Raw genomic sequence first — 19176 nt, 5'->3', positions numbered from 1 at the left:
ACAGTGTTATATATGCTGCAAAGATATATGCATACTAAGCTACGCATTTTTAAAGCGGCATGTCTACCTATTAAATACAAAATAATTCTAAGTCAAATCTCAGAGCATCTCCTCTGAGCTGATGAAGCTACTGAGAACGAATAGCTAAAATATTATGAAAGCCAAGCAATTTCAATATTCCCTCCACCTCCGCCCTACTTTTCACTTTGCTGACAGCCCTTTATTTTGTGTATCCATAATCCACCACACAGCTAACAGGAAGATCACATAGAAGCCTTCCAGTTGCAACGAAGTATTTTTGGGACATATGCTCCGTGACAACTGGGGAAACAGGAGAACAAGAGGTCCAAAAGATTAATAGCTCTACTGTTTCTAACGGTAACTGTGGACTTTGCCAGCATCTGGTTCAGTTACTGTAAACTAGACATTTTTAAGAGGGGGAGGGAGCCGAAAAGCTATTTTGTGCCTTTTTTTTTTTTTTTTTAACTGATATTTGTACACACATTCAAGAAAAAAAAATATAGTACAGGCATAGGAAATCATCAACTTAAAATGGGCATTCCGAGCAGTGTAGCATTGATTCAAGAGTTTCTCAACACAAATTTGAACCTACAGGCTTCCCCAAAGTCAACAGCACAAATGTATTCCAACTGAGCAGTGCAGACTCAGCCATAACAACTGAATCAAGCCATCAGCAGAGCAGTCAAGGGGAACACTTCTACAGTTCCTGAACCAACAATTCATGGCATACAAGCCATCCACAGTTAAGCCTTCAGAATGGTAACAACTGACTTTATTTTTCAAGGATTTGAGTAGAAGCGAAGACTTTTTATCTGGGGCTGTAAAAGAAAAAAGCATAATAATCAGAGTTGTACAGAACAAAATACTTAGCCTCATAATGCACAGATTTCAGCTAACAACTAAAGTATGGTAAAAGTGCATTTAACAAACTGAAGCCCGATTTTTCAATTTTGCAGTTAGGACTATGAATTTAAATCTTAATTTTCATGACTAACATTACTTCGAGGAAATCATCTTGACTATGTGCCTTGTAGTTAAAAACCAATCAATAATTATCACAAAAAGATCTAATGCTACTGGGTGCACATTAGTGATGACTATTGCAAAGTGGAAGACCTGCATTTTAGTCATTACTTGGGTCTACATTCTTGTATTTATTCACACGTATCTTCCACGTTCTGTGGACTAGACCTCTACTGCTTGAGGAGCTTGCAGTATTTCTGAATAAACTTTCTGCTTACAAAGAATCATAGACTTCTGTATGTGCTTCTTACCCTTTTAATTTCATGACATGATGTAACACTTCAGAAATTTCTGCTTCTGTATCTAAGTTTCTGTTTTACCTTATCTGCTTCCTGCAGATAAATAGAGCCCTAGCATATTTTACAAGAGCACCACCACAAGGTAACAGAAGAATTAGTAGTGGAGTAAAGCACTTTCAACTCTTGCTACCATGGCCAGAAATGTTGGTGGTAGTTAAGCAAGGACTCGGCAAATTAAATCTAGTATCTTTAGTCCTCAGCTCTCCTGTTTTTCATTTGGGGCAGGGGAGAAGAGGAAAGTAAGACCATCCACAACTCTGAAATAAAAAAAAAAAAGATATTCAGTTTTGGGTTACTGACTGAATATGGCATTTCAGATGCACACAAAAGGCTTTGGTAGGAGATTTAAACTCTCTTTGGGGGCCAACAGCAGAACCACTGGGATAAACTGAGGACCACTGTAATTTAGTGAAGGAAATGGTGAAAATTAAACTTGTTATGCAAGCGTAACACAGTAACAAATGAACAGTGTTAAATATGCCAATTTTCCTGACTTTTTAAAAATTGTTTGGCTAAAATCCTAAAAAAATCAAGTGCTTACATAGTAGATAAATACAGGAGGAGATGTTCAGTTCAAAGACTTTACAATAGCACAAGGGCTGCATTGTACCAAATTGAACTTGAGAAGCAGCCAAGATGAAATGGTATAAGCTACATTTGCGCTCAGTATATTCCAAATGACCACTAAGCTTGCTCCAAAGCCAGGTGTAAGCAATCAACTTTATCATCAAATGTCATGCTCCATATTAAGTTGATTTGATCCCATTAGCAACTTTAGAGACCAGTGTCCTCAGTCGCAGAAAATGAGGAAAACCCCCCCAAATGTTTTAGAAGAAGAAAAATGACACAGCAATTCTCTATCTGATCAGCAAACCTCTCTTCCTATCTCAAAACCAAAAGCATTTTTCATCATCCTACAATAATGCCACTCTATTCAAAATATTTAGTAAGAACAAAATAGCTATTTTTACTGTAGTTTAACAAACAAATGTAACAAATCATCCGAATTTTGAAGAAAAAAAAAGAAAATTTAGACAGCTAATCTTTCAAAGCCGTATCACCAGCCTTTTTAGATGCTAAAAAAGCAATATGCCTCATGAGGAATTGTTTGGGACCAGAAAATATTTTAGGAGCAGAAATATTTTTTTGTCCTTTCACAAGAATATAAGCACCCTATCAGAACTACTTAAAAAACAATTGCAAGTATAGAGCTATTTAATAACAAATGGAATAAAGACCACTAGAAACTAGATAATTCATGCCACTCAAACACCAGCACTTCTCCCTCCAAAGAAGAATAAGGAAACACATTTCCATATTTAAGGCTCAACCCCAAGCATCAAGCACCACAATACTCCTCTCCTGAGCTGAATCAAGCACAACAGTGAACATCCTTCCATCTTCAAAAGGCATTACCCATAACGAATGCATCCTCCGTACAGGCCACGACACTGTCCACCAAGTCAACTCAGGTCTAGAAAACTGAGTTTAGGTTTCTGTATCATTTCTCTGATTCACAAGACACGGCCATTCAATTTGATAGCTACATCTGAAAGGCACGAAAAAGATTTACTTATGTGCAAAGTTGGAATAATTTTTTTCTGAAGAGATACCGAGAAAAAAAAAACTGGAAGACGATTAGAATTACAATCACTTCCTGCTCCCGCCTGCTCCACAAAATATACAAGAAGAAAGAGGTGACAAGGTAAATAAATGTGTGAGGCTGGGCTTTGAGAGATTGAAGAAATCTGTGCCAATACACTGCTACTGCAAATAGAAAGTAGAAGCTACTCGGATCTCTACAGTTAAGGAAACTTTTCCAATTGTCAGTACTATTTAAAACCACAGTTGAACTTGGAACCTGCAACATAACTCCAACTTTCCTGGAATTAAAAATAAGAATTACTTTCTGGAGAGTAGAAGAAGGGGGCAGGGGGAACCCTAAACTGTCAGAGAGAAGAGATATGAGTTGCCAGCCCAAAATGAAAAAAAAAACCAACAAAACAAAACAAACAAACAAAAAAAAAAACCAAAAAAAAAAAGAAGAAGAAAAAAAAAGTAACATTTTCTGGTTTCTCCACCACATGCATACGAACTAAGCAACAAGCACTCTACTGAGGAGTTCCATCTTTGCCTTTAAATCTGTGCCCATGGGTGAGACTCCTTGCCACAGGAGCACTAGTTTCTGTCCACACTTCTTTCCATAAGCCAGGACAAAATAACCAAAGGCAAAAAATGGGGAGGGGGAGCCGCACATCCTAATCTTTACAGTCATCATTGAGCTGTGGTTTCAAAAAGAGAAAGTTGATGTTCAGAAAATCTTACTTCCAATGCCAAACAGCTGACCACACTTTTAATATCGTTTTTCTGGAAGCCAAAATGCGTATTACGCCTCTTATTTTAAAATGGAGGATTTTTGTTCCTTGCTCTTCAGGAATCAAAAATACAACCTGTTTTTTCTTTCCATAGTAGCTACACTGCCCCATGCACCCACTTGGAAAAACTGATGACACAAGCTATACTCCCATCTTTAATGGAACCACCAAAGTATTTCTAAAATAAACAGATTTTAGAACACACATTGGTCTCGGTTAGGATAAATTATAATGTAATTTTGTACTACTTTTTCCTAATTGTTTTACAAAACACATATGTTTGCAGGTTCAATATTCTAAAATAGATCTCATGTGGCATTCTGTGCTGGTTTCTTGTCTAAATACAGTAGCTTCTGAACTGTGTGACACGCTTTTCTGCTGTTGATTAATACAAACCCTAAAGGGAGTGAATGTGGATGTGTGGGGAAACAGAGGAATGACTTTTTAAAGGCTCCACAATTTTCCAGAGCCTAAGGCATAGCTCTCTGCATGTTTTAAGAAAAAAAAACTTTTACCAGGAAAAAGAAAAAAAAAAAAAAAAAAAAAAAAGGGCAGTGCTGGGCAAGCCTTTGGCATACTGCACAAATTACATGGGATAGTACTTGTGCTTTCTTCTTCATTTGGAACTGCAAGGGAGTTCGTTACAGAGGACTCTTCAGACCTTGGTAGTAATCACACAATAATAGAGTGAGTAGAAAATACAGTTTAGTTACTGAACAGTGTATTCCAGCTTTGTTTCCTAAAGGAAGGATATGTCCAATTCCCTGATAGCATCCTGTCATAGGCAGCAGCTGTTGAAAGCAAGCAGCACTGGAAAAAGAGAATTAGCTTATGGAGTAAACTTACATTTGCTTACATGTTTAAGATATGTTCAACTTAGTATGTCAACACTTCAGAAGAATTAAATCGGCATACCATTACAGACATATATTGGAAAGATGGAAGACACATAGAAAATAAATTATTGTCTCACAAGGGCTTGAAAACCATGCTCATTCCTTTGAGCAGAAACAGAAGATGAACACTAGGTGGAAGAAGTGGAACCAAAAGATGCATAATGTAGAAAGACTGATCACGGTTTGAGAGACACATCTTCTGCTGCTAGGGAACAGAAAGGAACTACATAACACTAAAAGAAAAAAAAAAAAGATCACAAGAGGGTGGAAGCAACAGAACTGAAGCCGAGAGGTTTAAAAACTTTCCATGTGCAGGGAAGTATTTTAGAGGGAATGCTAATCCCACAGCTGTGATCATGAGCAGAGCAAACTGGAAGCAACAGCTAGTAACCAACCTCTGAAAGGGGGGAGCCTACAATAAAGGACAAGGTGTCAGGACTACAGAGAGGGCAGGAACGGTCACTCACGCACCAGGCTGTAGCAGCACAGAAGTTTTTCACCAAAGTTAGAGGGTATTGATTCTTAAGCTAACAGCCTAGATAGTAGCTGCATGTTGCAAAGAACAACACGTTTTCTAGAAGACAACTGCACAGCAAAGAACCATCAAGGAGATAGGATCATTTAATTAGTGTATGCCATAAATCAAATCAAAGAAAGGAAACTAACTTGTTTCTGCAGAGCCAGTGTCTTTGCAAAGACATACACTTTGAAGTATATTCTGTATCATACGCCTTGAAACTTTCTGAGAGCGGCAAGCTCTGGGCACTCTTCGCAAGCCCAACTACAGATCCAAACATTCAGGACAAGACAGGTAAGTTTCAACGGCTTTCAGCCCTGAAAACTTCCAGTTTCTTCTTGCTCTAAGATTTTAGCCAAAAGCTATAAAACGAAGGGGTATACAGCCAGTCAGGCAATGTTTTGAAGAACCTCAGTTGGAGATACACAATCTGCCTCCTCAGATCATTGCTCTTGGGAGCTAGACCAGCAGCAGCAGCAGCCTCAGAAGAGCTCCTAGTATTCAAGATTACAGGACTGCTAGCCTGAAACAAGTCCAGGAACCGTGTTGACTAGAAGTTTAGAGGCAGTTTAAAAAGACAATGTCTAATATATGTTAATTAATACTATTCTAAAATGCCACTCAGCATCTAGTATTAAAAATGGCAAAGGTAGGAACATTAAAAAAATCTTGGAGCTGTTTAGAGGATCAAGCTTCTAAAAGAGAAAGAGGAGGAGTTCTTAAATCAAGAGAATATTTATTAAATGTGTGAATTACATTCTGCAACTTCACAGATTTCAGAGATAGAAGCATTTCTGATGGTTACAAGTAACCACAAGCTTAATGAAATGAACCTTCAGACCATCTGGTCTGGATTAACAGGTATGATCATACAAGGACTGAATACAAAATTTGACCAGGGCATTCCTTATAGAACTGACTTGCTTCCTAAATCTATTAACTATTTCTTAGCTCATAGCACGCCACAGAAAATACTTACTAAAAAGCGTATCACTCATGAAGACACACTTAAGTGTGCATAACAGCACTGTTACCTCCCTTTCTTCCAAGTTCTGAGGCAATTTTTGTTACGCTGTCAATCTACAAACACGTTTTAAAAATGCATCAGTGCTTAAGGTCTCAAAATCTCACTATGCTGATCTGAAAAACAGCTCTCTGTTCCAAAAACTGCTTAGAAAGTGGATGGCTTGCCTTTCCATCACTGACTAGATTCAGAAGTCGCTAAACTGAGGCCTTCTCTCCCACAACCCACCCCTCTTAGGAAGCAGAGCCAACACTTCGGACATTCCTTCTTCCCCATTAGGAGGAGATCCTTGTCTTCTACTGAACGTCTTGTGATTTGAGAAGTAGGCAAACGTGACAGGAAAATTCCAGAAAGCTATGTCCTGCCTTTAAAGACGCTTCCTCCGCTCTCTTTAACTGGGAGAGGGGTTTATGGCAGACAGAAGAGGAACTGCAAAAGGTCTGCTAACAACAGCTGCTTCTAAAAAAGCAGCTCTGAGGAACTGCTCAGAATCATTTCAGATTTCCTCTGACAAAATCTCCCTCCAGAACTGCTGTGAGATTGGAGGGAGAAGCCAAAGGCATCACACTTGGAAAGAGGTTTGTCCTGAACTTTCCCCAAGGACTTTTCTAGCTTGGAGACAGAAAACCGGACTCTAAACATGAATGTGGGATCACGAACGGAGGAGGAATTGCCAATTCACCAAAAAAAGATTTTAAAGATGTGCTTGCCCTCCTGCGATAGGTGAAGAGTAGAAAACCCAACATGTGCTAGCCGAATGGAGTAGTGAGGATCCCATGGGAGAGACTACAGTTCAGCCAATGGCCTTAAATCCAAATATTTGTCCTGGATGTCCTCTCTCTGTCCTAATGGTTCATGGCAGAAACTACAAAAATAACTTGAGCATCGTAAGTGTTTATTTGTGGAATTCATTGGATACTAACTTAGAGGAACATTAAGTCATAAATTTCTGCGCACAATAAAAGAAAAGGGAATAAAATAACGAATAAAAGTTTTGCCTATAACCAAAACTCGCCTCGTTATTCCAAGAAAGATTTTCAATACCTAAAAGCAGCATTTGACAGCAAGAAAGCCCAGCCAAGAGGAATAAACACACGTGGCATTCACTTTTTATTTGGTGTAATACGAAACCAGATACTCCAGCTGAGAGACAAGAAGGTAGGCAGGAATTAAGCAATATTTATAACTTTAAAAGTAAGAACACGTTAATTTTAGTCATTCATGAATCCAGCAGTGAGCATAACCTTCTGGAAGAAGAACAGTGTGTATTTCGGCTCAGCCATATAATGCTGTAACAGCCACTTAAAAATGGTTGCTGTGCACTTTGTTAGCTGTGGCGCAAGGTACCCAAATCTTTACAACAGAGTACTGGCTCTGTTGCAAATACCACGGGTATGTAAATTCGTTTAAGCAATCCTAGTGGTATGTACTTCAGTGAGAACTGAAGTACAGCTGCAAATTCTCAATGAATTGCTGACAAAAAAAAAAATATATTTTTTCTACAGTCCAGCCAGAGAGGCGCCCAAAGATTAGCTTTGACTTCATAAGAAAAGGGACAGAAATCTTTTTTATGTACTTTTACCTGACTATCTCACACATACTCTTCTGTATCAGAAAATAACATAGTCCCTCAATCTGGGGGGACAGGAAGTGCTTTAGTAATGAACCAACAATTATTTCAAACCAGGAAGATTATATGCAATGATAAAAATGGACACCAAAGCAAGAGCAGCAATACACCAGGGTCTAAACTTATTCTAAACATACCCTCAAAGCAGCATGACTATCTTTCACACACCTAATTGCAGAAAACTGCAATTCATTAGTTATCCAAAAATGTTTCAGAAATAGAAGGCTCTAATGAAAGGATAGCTATTATCAGCGTAAGGCACATGCAAACCCACACAATTTCAAAAGCTGTCCTAAAGAGACAGCATTACTACATGTCAGGACCAACACTGACCCAAGGACAAAGCTTAGCTTTTCACTTATTGTCAAAAAAGTGTTCTTATATTCAAGACAAGAATCTTCAGCTTTCTTCAGCCAAAGTAAATAACATTACTTCTACCAAAATAAGTAATCCTGGTTACTGTTCAGCTTTTCTGTTCACAGCTAAGTAGTGTCAGGAGGCCATTTCTGGACACTGCCTGCTCGCTCTGAGCACAGGAACAGAGCAGCACTTTACACTACTAAACGGAGAGCAGCGAAAAGTTGACAACAGTTTCCTACAGAAAACAGATGCAACATGACTGGCATCAACTGAGCTTTCCCCTAAATTCGGAGGGCCGGCGGAGAAAACTACTGGAGTAGGCAGGACACAAGAAAGTCAGCACAAGAGCTGCCCATCTTGCTTCCTGCTGCTTAGCAATAGGAAAAAGGTAAGAAAGCAAGCAAGCAACAGGAGGTATCATCACCATTACATTACATGATTGTATCCATCACATTTATCTTACAGAAGGATTAGTGCTAGTAAAAGAAACAGGCTTTCAGACTCAACTCAAGGCTACCCTCAAAACAAACCAATTCTAATATTCTAGAAAAAAAAACAAAACAAAAAAGAGAGAAAACTATTTGGATTGGGAGGTTCAGCTGTGTGACATCAGGTGTATTACTTGTAAATGCTCTTACAGTATGTGCTTTACAAATGGAAGAATGATATTAAAATGCAAAGAATGCGAGATACAAGCTGAAGATACCTTCTGAAAATGTAGTCAGTTATTCACAGGACTCAGTGAATACCCTCTGTAATTAAAGCTAAACTAAGAACAACTTGTTGCCTATAAAATACATGCTGCATTAATACTGACAAGAGAACAAGAAAAAACCTCTTGATAGCTTGCAAAAAAAAAAAAAAAAAAGATATTGCAAGACTTAGCAATGATTGTTCTCCTTGTAACAAGACTACTAACTTTGTAGGCTCTTCCAAACCTTTAACTACGCAGAAATACACCATGCAGTACAGGCTCACAAGATGCATGTATGGTCTAAGAAAAAAAGCATTACATTAGTGTAACACACTGACCTATGGCTAACTGGAAGAGGGAAGAAAAAAAAAAATTGAGAGACAGAAAAATCATAACCAATGAAAATATGAAAAACAAACCTTACACCAACTTTTTTTTTTTAATTAAAAAAATGATGTGATAATGTTACTCTCTTACCTCCCTCTCTGCACCAAGTAGACCAAAGATACTACATGTATTCTAATATATAAATATCATAGTTTCTTTCAGGATTGAAATCACTTCCTTTAAAAAAAAAATCTAATATGAAGAAAGAACATATTTTGCCATTTAAATTACCCTCATCCATGACAAATATTATCTCACAATAAGGACAGATAAACACAAAGGAGAACCAGAAAGTAAATGTGTTTCTTGAGATAAGAAATGGAGTATTAGAAGAACAAATGAAGTGAGGATCAAGAAACAGGGGGAAACAGATACAAGATGCATCACAAAAAGGCTCTAGAGCTACAAAGAGACAGAAAAATCAGCCCTCTCCTAGCAAGGAATTTTTTTACTTTCAAGGTAATGCTGTTTGAGTACCTATTCAATGCTTGATATTGCACTGTTGCAATACACTTTTTGGTTTAGATTTTGCACTTGTGAATGCACTTTACTTGTGTTGACTTGAAAATAGTGCCAACATTATTTATGATTTGGTTCAAGACGACTGTATAAAATGCCAAGAATTGTACACTACAAACTCATTACTTTTTCTTTCAGTTAGGAAAACTGGTAATGAGCTTTGCGACTTAACTAGCCAATGTTAAAAAACTATGAATGAAAACCAAATGTATTATTTTCTTAATGCCTGGAAGATATTCCAATGCTTTTTTGTACATTCATGTAGGGGGAACTCAGCCTTCTGACAGGAATTACAGGACAAACTTTCTGCAACTGCCTTATGGCAGGACTAGGATTACTCTTTTCTTGCCACCTCTTTTCCTTCATCACGGTCTTATATCTTGTACAGAAGTTTGACCCTTTTCAATTTCAAGACTACTCTGAAGGGAGACCGTTTCCCCACATCAAACATCCACAGTGGAGGTAAGACATTTTCATTTTAACATCAACAGAATGCACTTCAGACTAGAAAGATCAGGGAAATGGATACCTCAGCATTTATTTTGATGCTGCATTTATTCTGCAGTTACCTTCAAAATATAATTTTAACACCATGACAACCTCTTCCAGCTCTCCCTGGCTTTCATACCTCAGTCAAAATACATTTCAGCACATCTTCAATACATAAAGAAAATTAAGGACAATCAAGAGAATTACCTGAAAAGCAGTCTCTCACATGTGTTTATATTGACAGATACCAAAACTAAAGACTCAGTTTGTCACTTTTGAAATAGAAGTCTGGTTACCTGACCCTGAAACTTTAAGTTTGCTTTCTGAAAACTATTTATGTCCTAAGCAAATTGACCTGGTTATGAAAAAAGCCCAGCCACAAACAAATTTTTTTCATTTTTTCAGTACAAAAGCAAACTGTTAAATGACATTTGCTTTTCATTCAATCATCTTAACTCTGTTTAGAGACTTTCCAAATAACTAGTAAACCCCTGAAAATTGTTTAAATTCAAAATGTAGTTAGAAAGATGACCTTCAAAAGAAGGCTACAAAAACATACAAACTATCCTCCCCTCCCTGCCTCCCGCCCTTGGAATGCATCATATAACAATTAACTGAATGTGCATCCTTTCTGATGCAGGGCAGAACATTTCTCAAATGAATAACTGACAACAATATTTACAAGAATGGCCATTAGCTAAAAATATAAAAGCTCAATGGAACAAGACCACTGATTAGGTGCTCTTAAAGTATGAAAATGAAACGTGCAAGATTCACAAACAAAACGCCTTCTCTGTTTTGGTATAAAAGTGATTGCATGTTGCACGAGACAACGGATCTGTTTAAAAAAAAAGAAGAAAAAAAAAAAAGAAGAAAACCCCCCACATTTTATGTAGTACTCACAAGCACTGGTCATGCAAGTCTTCCTACCATGACCCAATAACTTAAGTCTGTAAGACTATATTCTGCGTTAACTTTATCTCCAAAATCTCCACAAACCAGCATACAAGTATAAAGTAGTTTACATTCTAGAACCCTGTTTCACTAAACAACAAAAAAAACCCCAACAGACCATGATCTTAAAATTCCTGCCTATATCCTCAACAAATACCTAGTCTTATTTTAGCAGCAATCAAAACAGTCAGTGAAAGTATCATGAAAGTAATCTCTATACCAAATTACTAACTTCCAAATAGATCTTCATTTACTACTTAGCAGTGTCAAATTTAGACATTTTAATACAGTGATTTACACTAGAAAAACATCTAATTAAGAGGGGAAAAAAATCTAAAGATACATACGACCACTCAGACTCCAGCTGCTCTTTGTAGACTTTCAGGACATGAAGAGCCACCGTCAAGTTCCCAGGATACAGCAGTTCTCTCACTTTCTCTGAATTAAGGCAGGTGAACAGTACCATACAACAATAGGCAACAATCTTCTCATCACTGTACGTTAGGCACGTCCTTCAAGAGAAAATAAGGAGTTAAAAGAATACGTTAAAACTGACCCTGGAAAAGCAGCCTAGTGGTATTCAGCTCATTGACTTGTTCTTCTTTGCTGTCTTTTAGAGAATCACGAGTTTGTCATTGCCTGAGAGGGATAGGAATCATCTGCAAACAAAAACATCCAACTCCCAGCTGAAGGTCAAACTTAACAGATGCTAATGCTAAACTGGAGCTAACTGAAGATCTAGAGATTGAATGAAACCATAATATTCATCTGCCTCTACTATCATAAGGTCTTTCTACATCCAGTGCTGACAAGCAGGCTCCAAAAACACACTCAGAATGATTATCAAATCGAATGAACGCGCCTTTGTTACTAGCTCAATATGAGAACTTTGGCCAAACTCATCAACAATATTGTCATGTGTCTGCACAAAATCTTTTATGTAATATTTCATTACACATGTGTCTTCAAACCTCCAGAAAGATATTCTGGTGAGGTTAGGAGGGGGGCAAAAGTATTGGAAGACACAAAAACTAAGTCACTTTTGTAGATTCCAGCTGATGCACAAGTACTGACAGGTCTGCACAGCAGCAAAGTGAATAAAGAAAAAGCTATGATTCTTGGAAGTGAGTCTAACTACTTGAAAACACCTCTGAAATAAAGCTTGTGTTTGAAGCTCATAATTTGAAATAGAGTTTTCTTCCAGTTTGTTAGATGAAATCAATTTACTGTTAGTTTAGAACAAGCAGGTTTTTAAAGGTCCTGACCCCTGCGGTTGACTACCAAAAAAACCCCCACAACCATCTACAGGATATGGTCTCAACTATCCCATTCTCACCAAAGTTATTTTTCAAAGCTTCACAGTGCTAGTAGAGGCACAACTATCATGTACAAAAGATTTGAATACAACCACAGAAATTACATTAGAAAAAAAACCCGCATCCATGCTTACAAGAAGAGATCTGGGAAAGCACACTTCCAAATGCTATTCTGGGAATCTCCATTTCCTGCTGCAATGTTTCCAAGAAACTGGAGACTACAACGAAGAGCTGAAAAAAAACCCCCAGAAAATATATTAACAGGAATTGAAAGAAACACTAATAAATTTCATATAAATGACAAACTTCAACGTGACAGCTATACACTACAGAATCCATCTAAATTAAGATTTGGGTGCAGTATTTCACTGCTATTGTACATAGATATTTGCATTTTCTCTTGTAATGCAAATAGTTTTACAAAGTATTCTAGAATTATGCCCAAAACAAATCAATTTTTTTCCTCAGTTAGACTTATAGGAATATTAAACACTGGTCATTAGTGATTACAAGAACTGATTGACTCTGTCAAGGTTTAAGACAGATTGAAATTAGTGAACGCTTGGAGCTACAGTTAGCACAAACTGAAGCAGACCCGTGCTGAACCAGTGGCTGCCCCATGGCAGTGGCCATTTTGCCTCTTCCAGATCTGAGATGGCTTTCTTGCTTATATTAACACAAATAGGCTGCCTGTCATCACCTGAACTCTGCAAGAGCAGCTCTGCCTGCTACGAAGAGAGCTCCCCACGCACCCTCCCTAAGCTGGCCAGGGACGGCTTGAAAATTTTTTTGCAGCAGGTAGAGCCAGAGCAAGAGAACTGAATCTGTTCCCTCGCTACCCACATTAAATTCTATGTAGCTGGACAAATCATTATATAATATGATGATGTGCTTAATACTTTGTTTTCTCTCCCAGAAAAATTAAAGCCAGTACTCCAAGTAACTTTGCCTCCAATTTTAACACTGGATTTAATACAGCAGACTTCTACTGCTACGAAGGGTTTATTCCAGTGTCCTCTCAATACAGACTTAAAATATGGGAAGATGACATTTCATCATACAAGTTAATATCCTGAAGCGTGCCAAAAGATGTAAATTCATGCAAAATAAAAGCATGAACCCACAGACCTCACAAAATTAAACCACTTTTTTTGGCCCTACTGACAGCTCTCAATAGCCTGGCCCTTATTAATAGGTTGGCAAAGAAACTTAAACATTACAATGCAGTTTAATAGATATTACAAACACCAGCTTATTACAGATGGAGGTGGCTGATGTTTCCAGGTTCTGAAAATATAAAATTAGGTCTCTTTGAAAGGTGCTGTGCCAGCTGGCAGCCAGATTTCCTACAGAGGTCTGGGCATATATGTCCTCTTGGGAACAAAAAGAAAGCAAGTCTAAAATGAGGTCACTTGGGCTTAGGGAATAGTAACTTTTTTTTTCCATATATATTTTTTTAAGCCCAAAATATGCATGTCCTCTCCATAATGCATTTTGAATCATCTCCTTTATGCTTTAGTTCTTAAGATCTCTGTTCTCTCTCACTGCACATCTGCACTTTTTTATTATTTTCTGCTCGTCGTTACGCTTCCGCTTCTCCCATCCATCTGGTTCCCATCCTGCTTACTCAGAATTTTTCTTAAGGACAGCAAGCATGGGCACGCTACTTTTCTAGCAGACATTTTATGGAAATACTTCCCTGCTAGAAGAAACTAACGAGGCAGTAAATCCTAGGAATAGGGTATTATTTCTCTGCGTGAACGCCTTACCTACTCTACTATGAGAAACATGAAGTTGGTTGATTATACTCCAACCTTTACCTGAATTTGCTTGACCTTTTCCAGCTATCAGTCACATTTTGGCCATTAGAGATTAAGCTGTCAAAAAAATACTACAGACTAGGAAAAAAAATAATAGTTAAAGATCTTTTAAAAAGAAGTTGCCATCCTTACTGTAACAAAGATGAAATGCTATGAACACACTTGCAATACAATAATAAATATCTACAAATTCTCTATTAATCACACATTGGAGTCTTAGTATTTTTGAAAGCAACCAACACTGCCCTTGTTCAATTGTGATGTTTTGAACAAACAAGAAGGATCCAGGAAAAGGCCATGATTCTGTGGATGTACTATGGAAAAAAAACCCAAACAGTGTAATCTACAAGTACTGGTTTTTAACCAGTAATGGTTAAAATTTTTCCTTTAATTAGAGGACACAATTCAATATATGGGCAAGCGGATAATCTGTGAGAAAAGCTACTGTTATCTACTCACAAGTAAGCAGAAAAAGAAGATGTCCTGATAATGCAACACTTCCCCGTGCAAGTAATCTCATGTGATGAATCTCAGCAATTAAAAAAGATCTGATTCTACAAACACCTGAGGTAATTGAGCTACACCAGGAGTACAGATTACACACAACAGGACCTAGCGTACAATCCGTTCAATCAATTCACGTGCTCCGTCACAACTACAATGTAACTGCTGCGCTGCTGCTGCAGTGCCTACACTCCTTTTCCCTATTTAAAAAAAAATGTAATTCCTATTACAAAAAACTGTAACTCATTTCAGAGTACTTTGTGTGATGCCAGGTCAACGACATACACCAAATACGGCTCATGTACTTGAGAGTGAACACTCATGTTTTGGCTTCTGAGAAGCCAGGTCTGCTGGGAACTGAGGAGATTCCCCCGACCAAGTGGGACAAGAGGGTCTTCACCAACAAGCTGGACAGACTTATGCAGTGAGACCCCACCTGGAGTTCTGCGTCCAGCTCTGGGGTTCCCAGCACAAGGCAGACATGGACCTGTTCGAGCGAGTCCACGGGGGGCCACGAACACGGTCAAAGGGCTGGAACACCTCTCCTGTGAAGACAGGCTGAGAAAGTTGGGGTTGTTCAGCCCGGGGAAGAGGAAGGCTCCCAAGAGACCGTATCACAACCTTTCAATATGTAAAGGGAGCTTATCAAAATGGAGAGAGGGAGACTTTTTACCAGGGCCTGTAGCGACAGGACAAGGGGCAACAGTTTTAAACTGAAAGAGGGTAGGTTTAGATTGGATATAAGAGAAGTTTTTTTATGATGAGGGTGGTGAGACACTGGAAGAGGTTGCCCAGAGAAGCTGTGGATGCCCCATTATTAGAAGTGTTCAAGGCCAGGTTGGGTGGGGCTTTGAGCAACTTGGTCCAGTGGAAGGTGTCCCTGCCCATGGTGGGCAGGTTGGACTAGATGATCGTTATAGGTCCCTTCCAACCCAAACCATTCTGTGATTCTATGCGCCATGTCCAGCAGTCACAGTTAGAAAGTCAATGATGAAGAGGAGCAAACAGCATTAAAAGTCATTATAGCACCACCACTAGAGTAGCTCACCACAACATGTTCTGTGAATCACATCACAGTAGCATCTGCACGGTTATGCTTAAAAAAAAAAACCCAAACAAATACTCCCCCTCAAAACCCCACAGGTGAACCTGCTGGTCTTGGAGTATGCAAATGTGTCATATGCAGTGTTTTTCTCCAAAGATGATTCCAGGTAAAATGTACTAGCCTAGCACCAAGCTACCAAGTGACACTGAATTTTGATATGACCATTGGAAATCTATACTTTGGTATTTATGCTTTAAAAAAAGAAACCTGCAAAAAATCCAACTAGAGCTGTTATTTCACAGCAAGGTATGCATGTGTTAAAAAATGCAAATGCTACAAGTGAAGTATTGCATTCCCAACTATGGAACTCTATTCTTAGCATTCAATTTCCATGTTTCTTTTTTGTTTTACCTCTATTGGACTTGACTGCTGCAACATGTGATTCAACTGTGCTTAGAAATCTGTAAAATACAGATACTGCTTTTCTCCTCTCCAACAATTTCATTGTCCTTAGAGCAAAAGCAAGAAAATCTAGACACCAACTACGACAGACTTCCACACAGTATACCAGCTGAAACTATTTTGCCATCCATTCAATAAGCCATGTGCTTTCTGAAAAGGGGAAGGAAAAAAAAGAAAAAAGGAAGACGACACTATTTCATTTTTTTACCTGAAAATGTACAGATCTTTATGAAGCTAAAATATTGTCAGCCACTCTTTCCAGCTGCATTAGCTTAGTATTTGGGAAATACTACTCATAACAATTATTAAAAAAGTATGTCTTTTCAATAGGACTGATTTATTTAACATCTTCAGTCCACCCCCTAGCTGCTGGTGTCTGTAAGCACTGACTTTTAACAAATATTTCTGTAGCTATCAGCACAACTAAATTTTAATTTAAAAACCATTACGCTGTGTGTGGTCACAAGACTATTTTTAACCTGATGGTCAACCACTGTGAAATTACATGTACTAAGATGTAACTTCTGATACACAAATCGACTCTAGAGCTGAAGATATTTTTCCCCCATTGAGATTTCAATGGTTCCTATAAAAGCACGATGTTCTTTTGCAAATGCAAATACTTAGATTACATGTTGCTTTCACAATCAGCCTGCAATGGGTTATGGAGAATTTTCTAGGTTCTACAAAAAAAAAAACCTCTTTATACAACAGAGCAACACGTACAAGGGGAAACCCTGACACTTTTCCGTATGAATTCTGGTACCTAAATGTCTGTCTACATGTAAACAGATCTTTTAGAGTTGCTCAATGCCACCCATGCAAGGTGAGGCAGCTGATACTTTACGGCCCTGCATGAGGATGACTTAAAATGCACTCCTGCAGTTCAGTACCTTCAAGATCACAGCTCCATTTCTTCCTTTCAGTCTCTTACAATCACACACTAACTGAACCAAGCTCTAGCGTACACTTTTTATTTCACAATTATATTGCACTACTACCCAGATGATCTGGAGGACACACATGAACCTTTCACAGTCCTGACCTTGCGTCTTGCTCCTCACAAAGACGTCATTTCACACAGTGTCATTTGGAGAATCAGATTGAGTATTAGATGAAAACTTAAATCCTTGAAGTTATTAGGAGAAAGATTTTAAGCATTATGATTTTAAAATGCAATACATTGTTTCTTTCTGTTCCACATGGTTAGGTGAAAATATTTCAAAAAAAGTTATTAAAGTTCCAGTACTGAAGTTAGAAGAGTTTATTGCTGGTTAGCCTCTATCAACAAGATTAACTGCAATTTCTCCCCCGCAGTATCTTTCCTGATTAGATTGCTACACACAAGCATTATGTCACTATGCAACATATTTTGCTGTAGTGTGTATTATTTAAATGTTTATATTCATACACATTTTTACATCTTCCTTACAGAATATGAGTTTTTTCCTGGTGGATAATCAGACTTGCCTTTCAAAGTCCTACTACAATTTCTCTAGTCAAGAACAGGAGGCCATTAACTTGCTCACCAATCACTATGAAAAACCTTGACCTTAGCTGCAGAGGCTTACAACAGTCATAAGAAAAGATTTCCATTCTTTTTATTTGGGACAGACAGCACAGAGATAGTTATAAGTACAATCCTCTGCCTTTACTGGAGTTACACAGAGATATATAATAAATCCAATCAAAGCATGTAAGAAGCTGTACAATATCACATGCCAGACTGCAAACATAAGGCTAGGAAACTTGCATATCTCTCTTCAATGCTTTGCTAACCATTAACTATGCATGAAAGAGATTGCTGGAGTGCCCCCTCTACACTGGGGGTATGCACAAAGGTTTACAAGTACTTATACCAAATCACAGCCTCCTGACAGCCTCTACACCTTTTAAGCCTCCTGTGAGCTTTGCAAATCTAAATTGTGGACTGTGAGCCATTACACAGACCACCTTTGGTTGTTTGTAAATAATGGCAGAATGTTTTGTGATATATTGCCATCCCTGGAAAAAATAAAACCTTGAACTCAGCATAAGGTGTAGACCTCTATTACTATAAAATGTTAGTTTCCACCACTATCATCCGGTCATTGACTTGTTTCCTTGTGGCTGCAAGTTAAAGCAACTTCCAGTCATAAAAAAGAGTTATTTGCCTCTTCACCACCATGAATCATACCACAAATACTGATGAAAACGTATTTTCCTTGGAAAACAGTCTGTCTAGACTACTCGGATTGAATGTACAATACATATATGGGCTCTATCATTTAAAGTTATTTAAAATAGTGCTTAGTATTTTATTTCTGTAAATAAAATGAACGTCTAGCTACCGATTATATTTCCGCCTTGATCATACTGCACTTGCTGCAGTGCAGACTAGTAACCCATTTTTACCATCTGTGGAATACCAAGAATGTTGCGTTTAATAAGTTTCTGTTCCCACTCCTCATCTCCTGCACCTCCAACAGAAAGTAACACTCTTAAATTTTTTTTCTTTCCCTTCAGAAACGCCAACTCTAATATTAACAGAACATTACGTGCAGTGACCGGGCAACCATTCTGTACTTGGAAGATAAATGTCTAGGCAAAATATCAACACTTTGTTCTTACTAAAAAGGACACTTTGACTCAAAAGCAAGAAAAATTCCCACCACGCTACTAAAAATGTGGAGTTACAAGCAAATTAGAACAGAGCTGGAAGAAACCATCAGACCACTCATCAAATTAACCTCTGATGCAAATTAAGTTCTAATGAGATCTCATAATGATAGATTAAAAAAAAATGTATTTGTGCATTTACCAGGAAAAGAGTCAGTTTGACAGCCCACTGCCTGACTTGAG

At 38.0% G+C, this 19176-nt stretch overlaps 1 protein-coding gene across 7 annotated transcripts in view; it reads right to left on the bottom strand.

The window, feature by feature from the left end:
• ATXN10 (ataxin 10) overlaps positions 1-19176 on the bottom strand; it is a 107027-nt gene that overhangs the window by 65353 nt on the left and 22498 nt on the right. For all 7 annotated transcript variants that reach the window (XR_007508628.1, XR_007508627.1, XM_049821489.1 and 4 more), the window contains 2 exons: positions 12639-12735; positions 11536-11700 (listed from right to left, as the gene is read on the bottom strand). Coding sequence is in view for 5 of the 7 variants with exons in the window: in XM_049821489.1 (XP_049677446.1) it covers positions 11536-11700; positions 12639-12735 (262 nt within the window). In the remaining 2 variants the exon portion in view is untranslated. The remainder of the gene's footprint in view (positions 1-11535; positions 11701-12638; positions 12736-19176) is intronic.

This window comes from Accipiter gentilis, chromosome 18, assembly GCF_929443795.1.
Source record: "Accipiter gentilis chromosome 18, bAccGen1.1, whole genome shotgun sequence".
In the NCBI taxonomy this organism is placed as follows: Eukaryota; Metazoa; Chordata; class Aves; order Accipitriformes; family Accipitridae; genus Astur; species Astur gentilis.
Note: the sequence above shows the minus strand (reverse complement) of the source record. Positions and strands in the feature narration are given on the sequence as shown.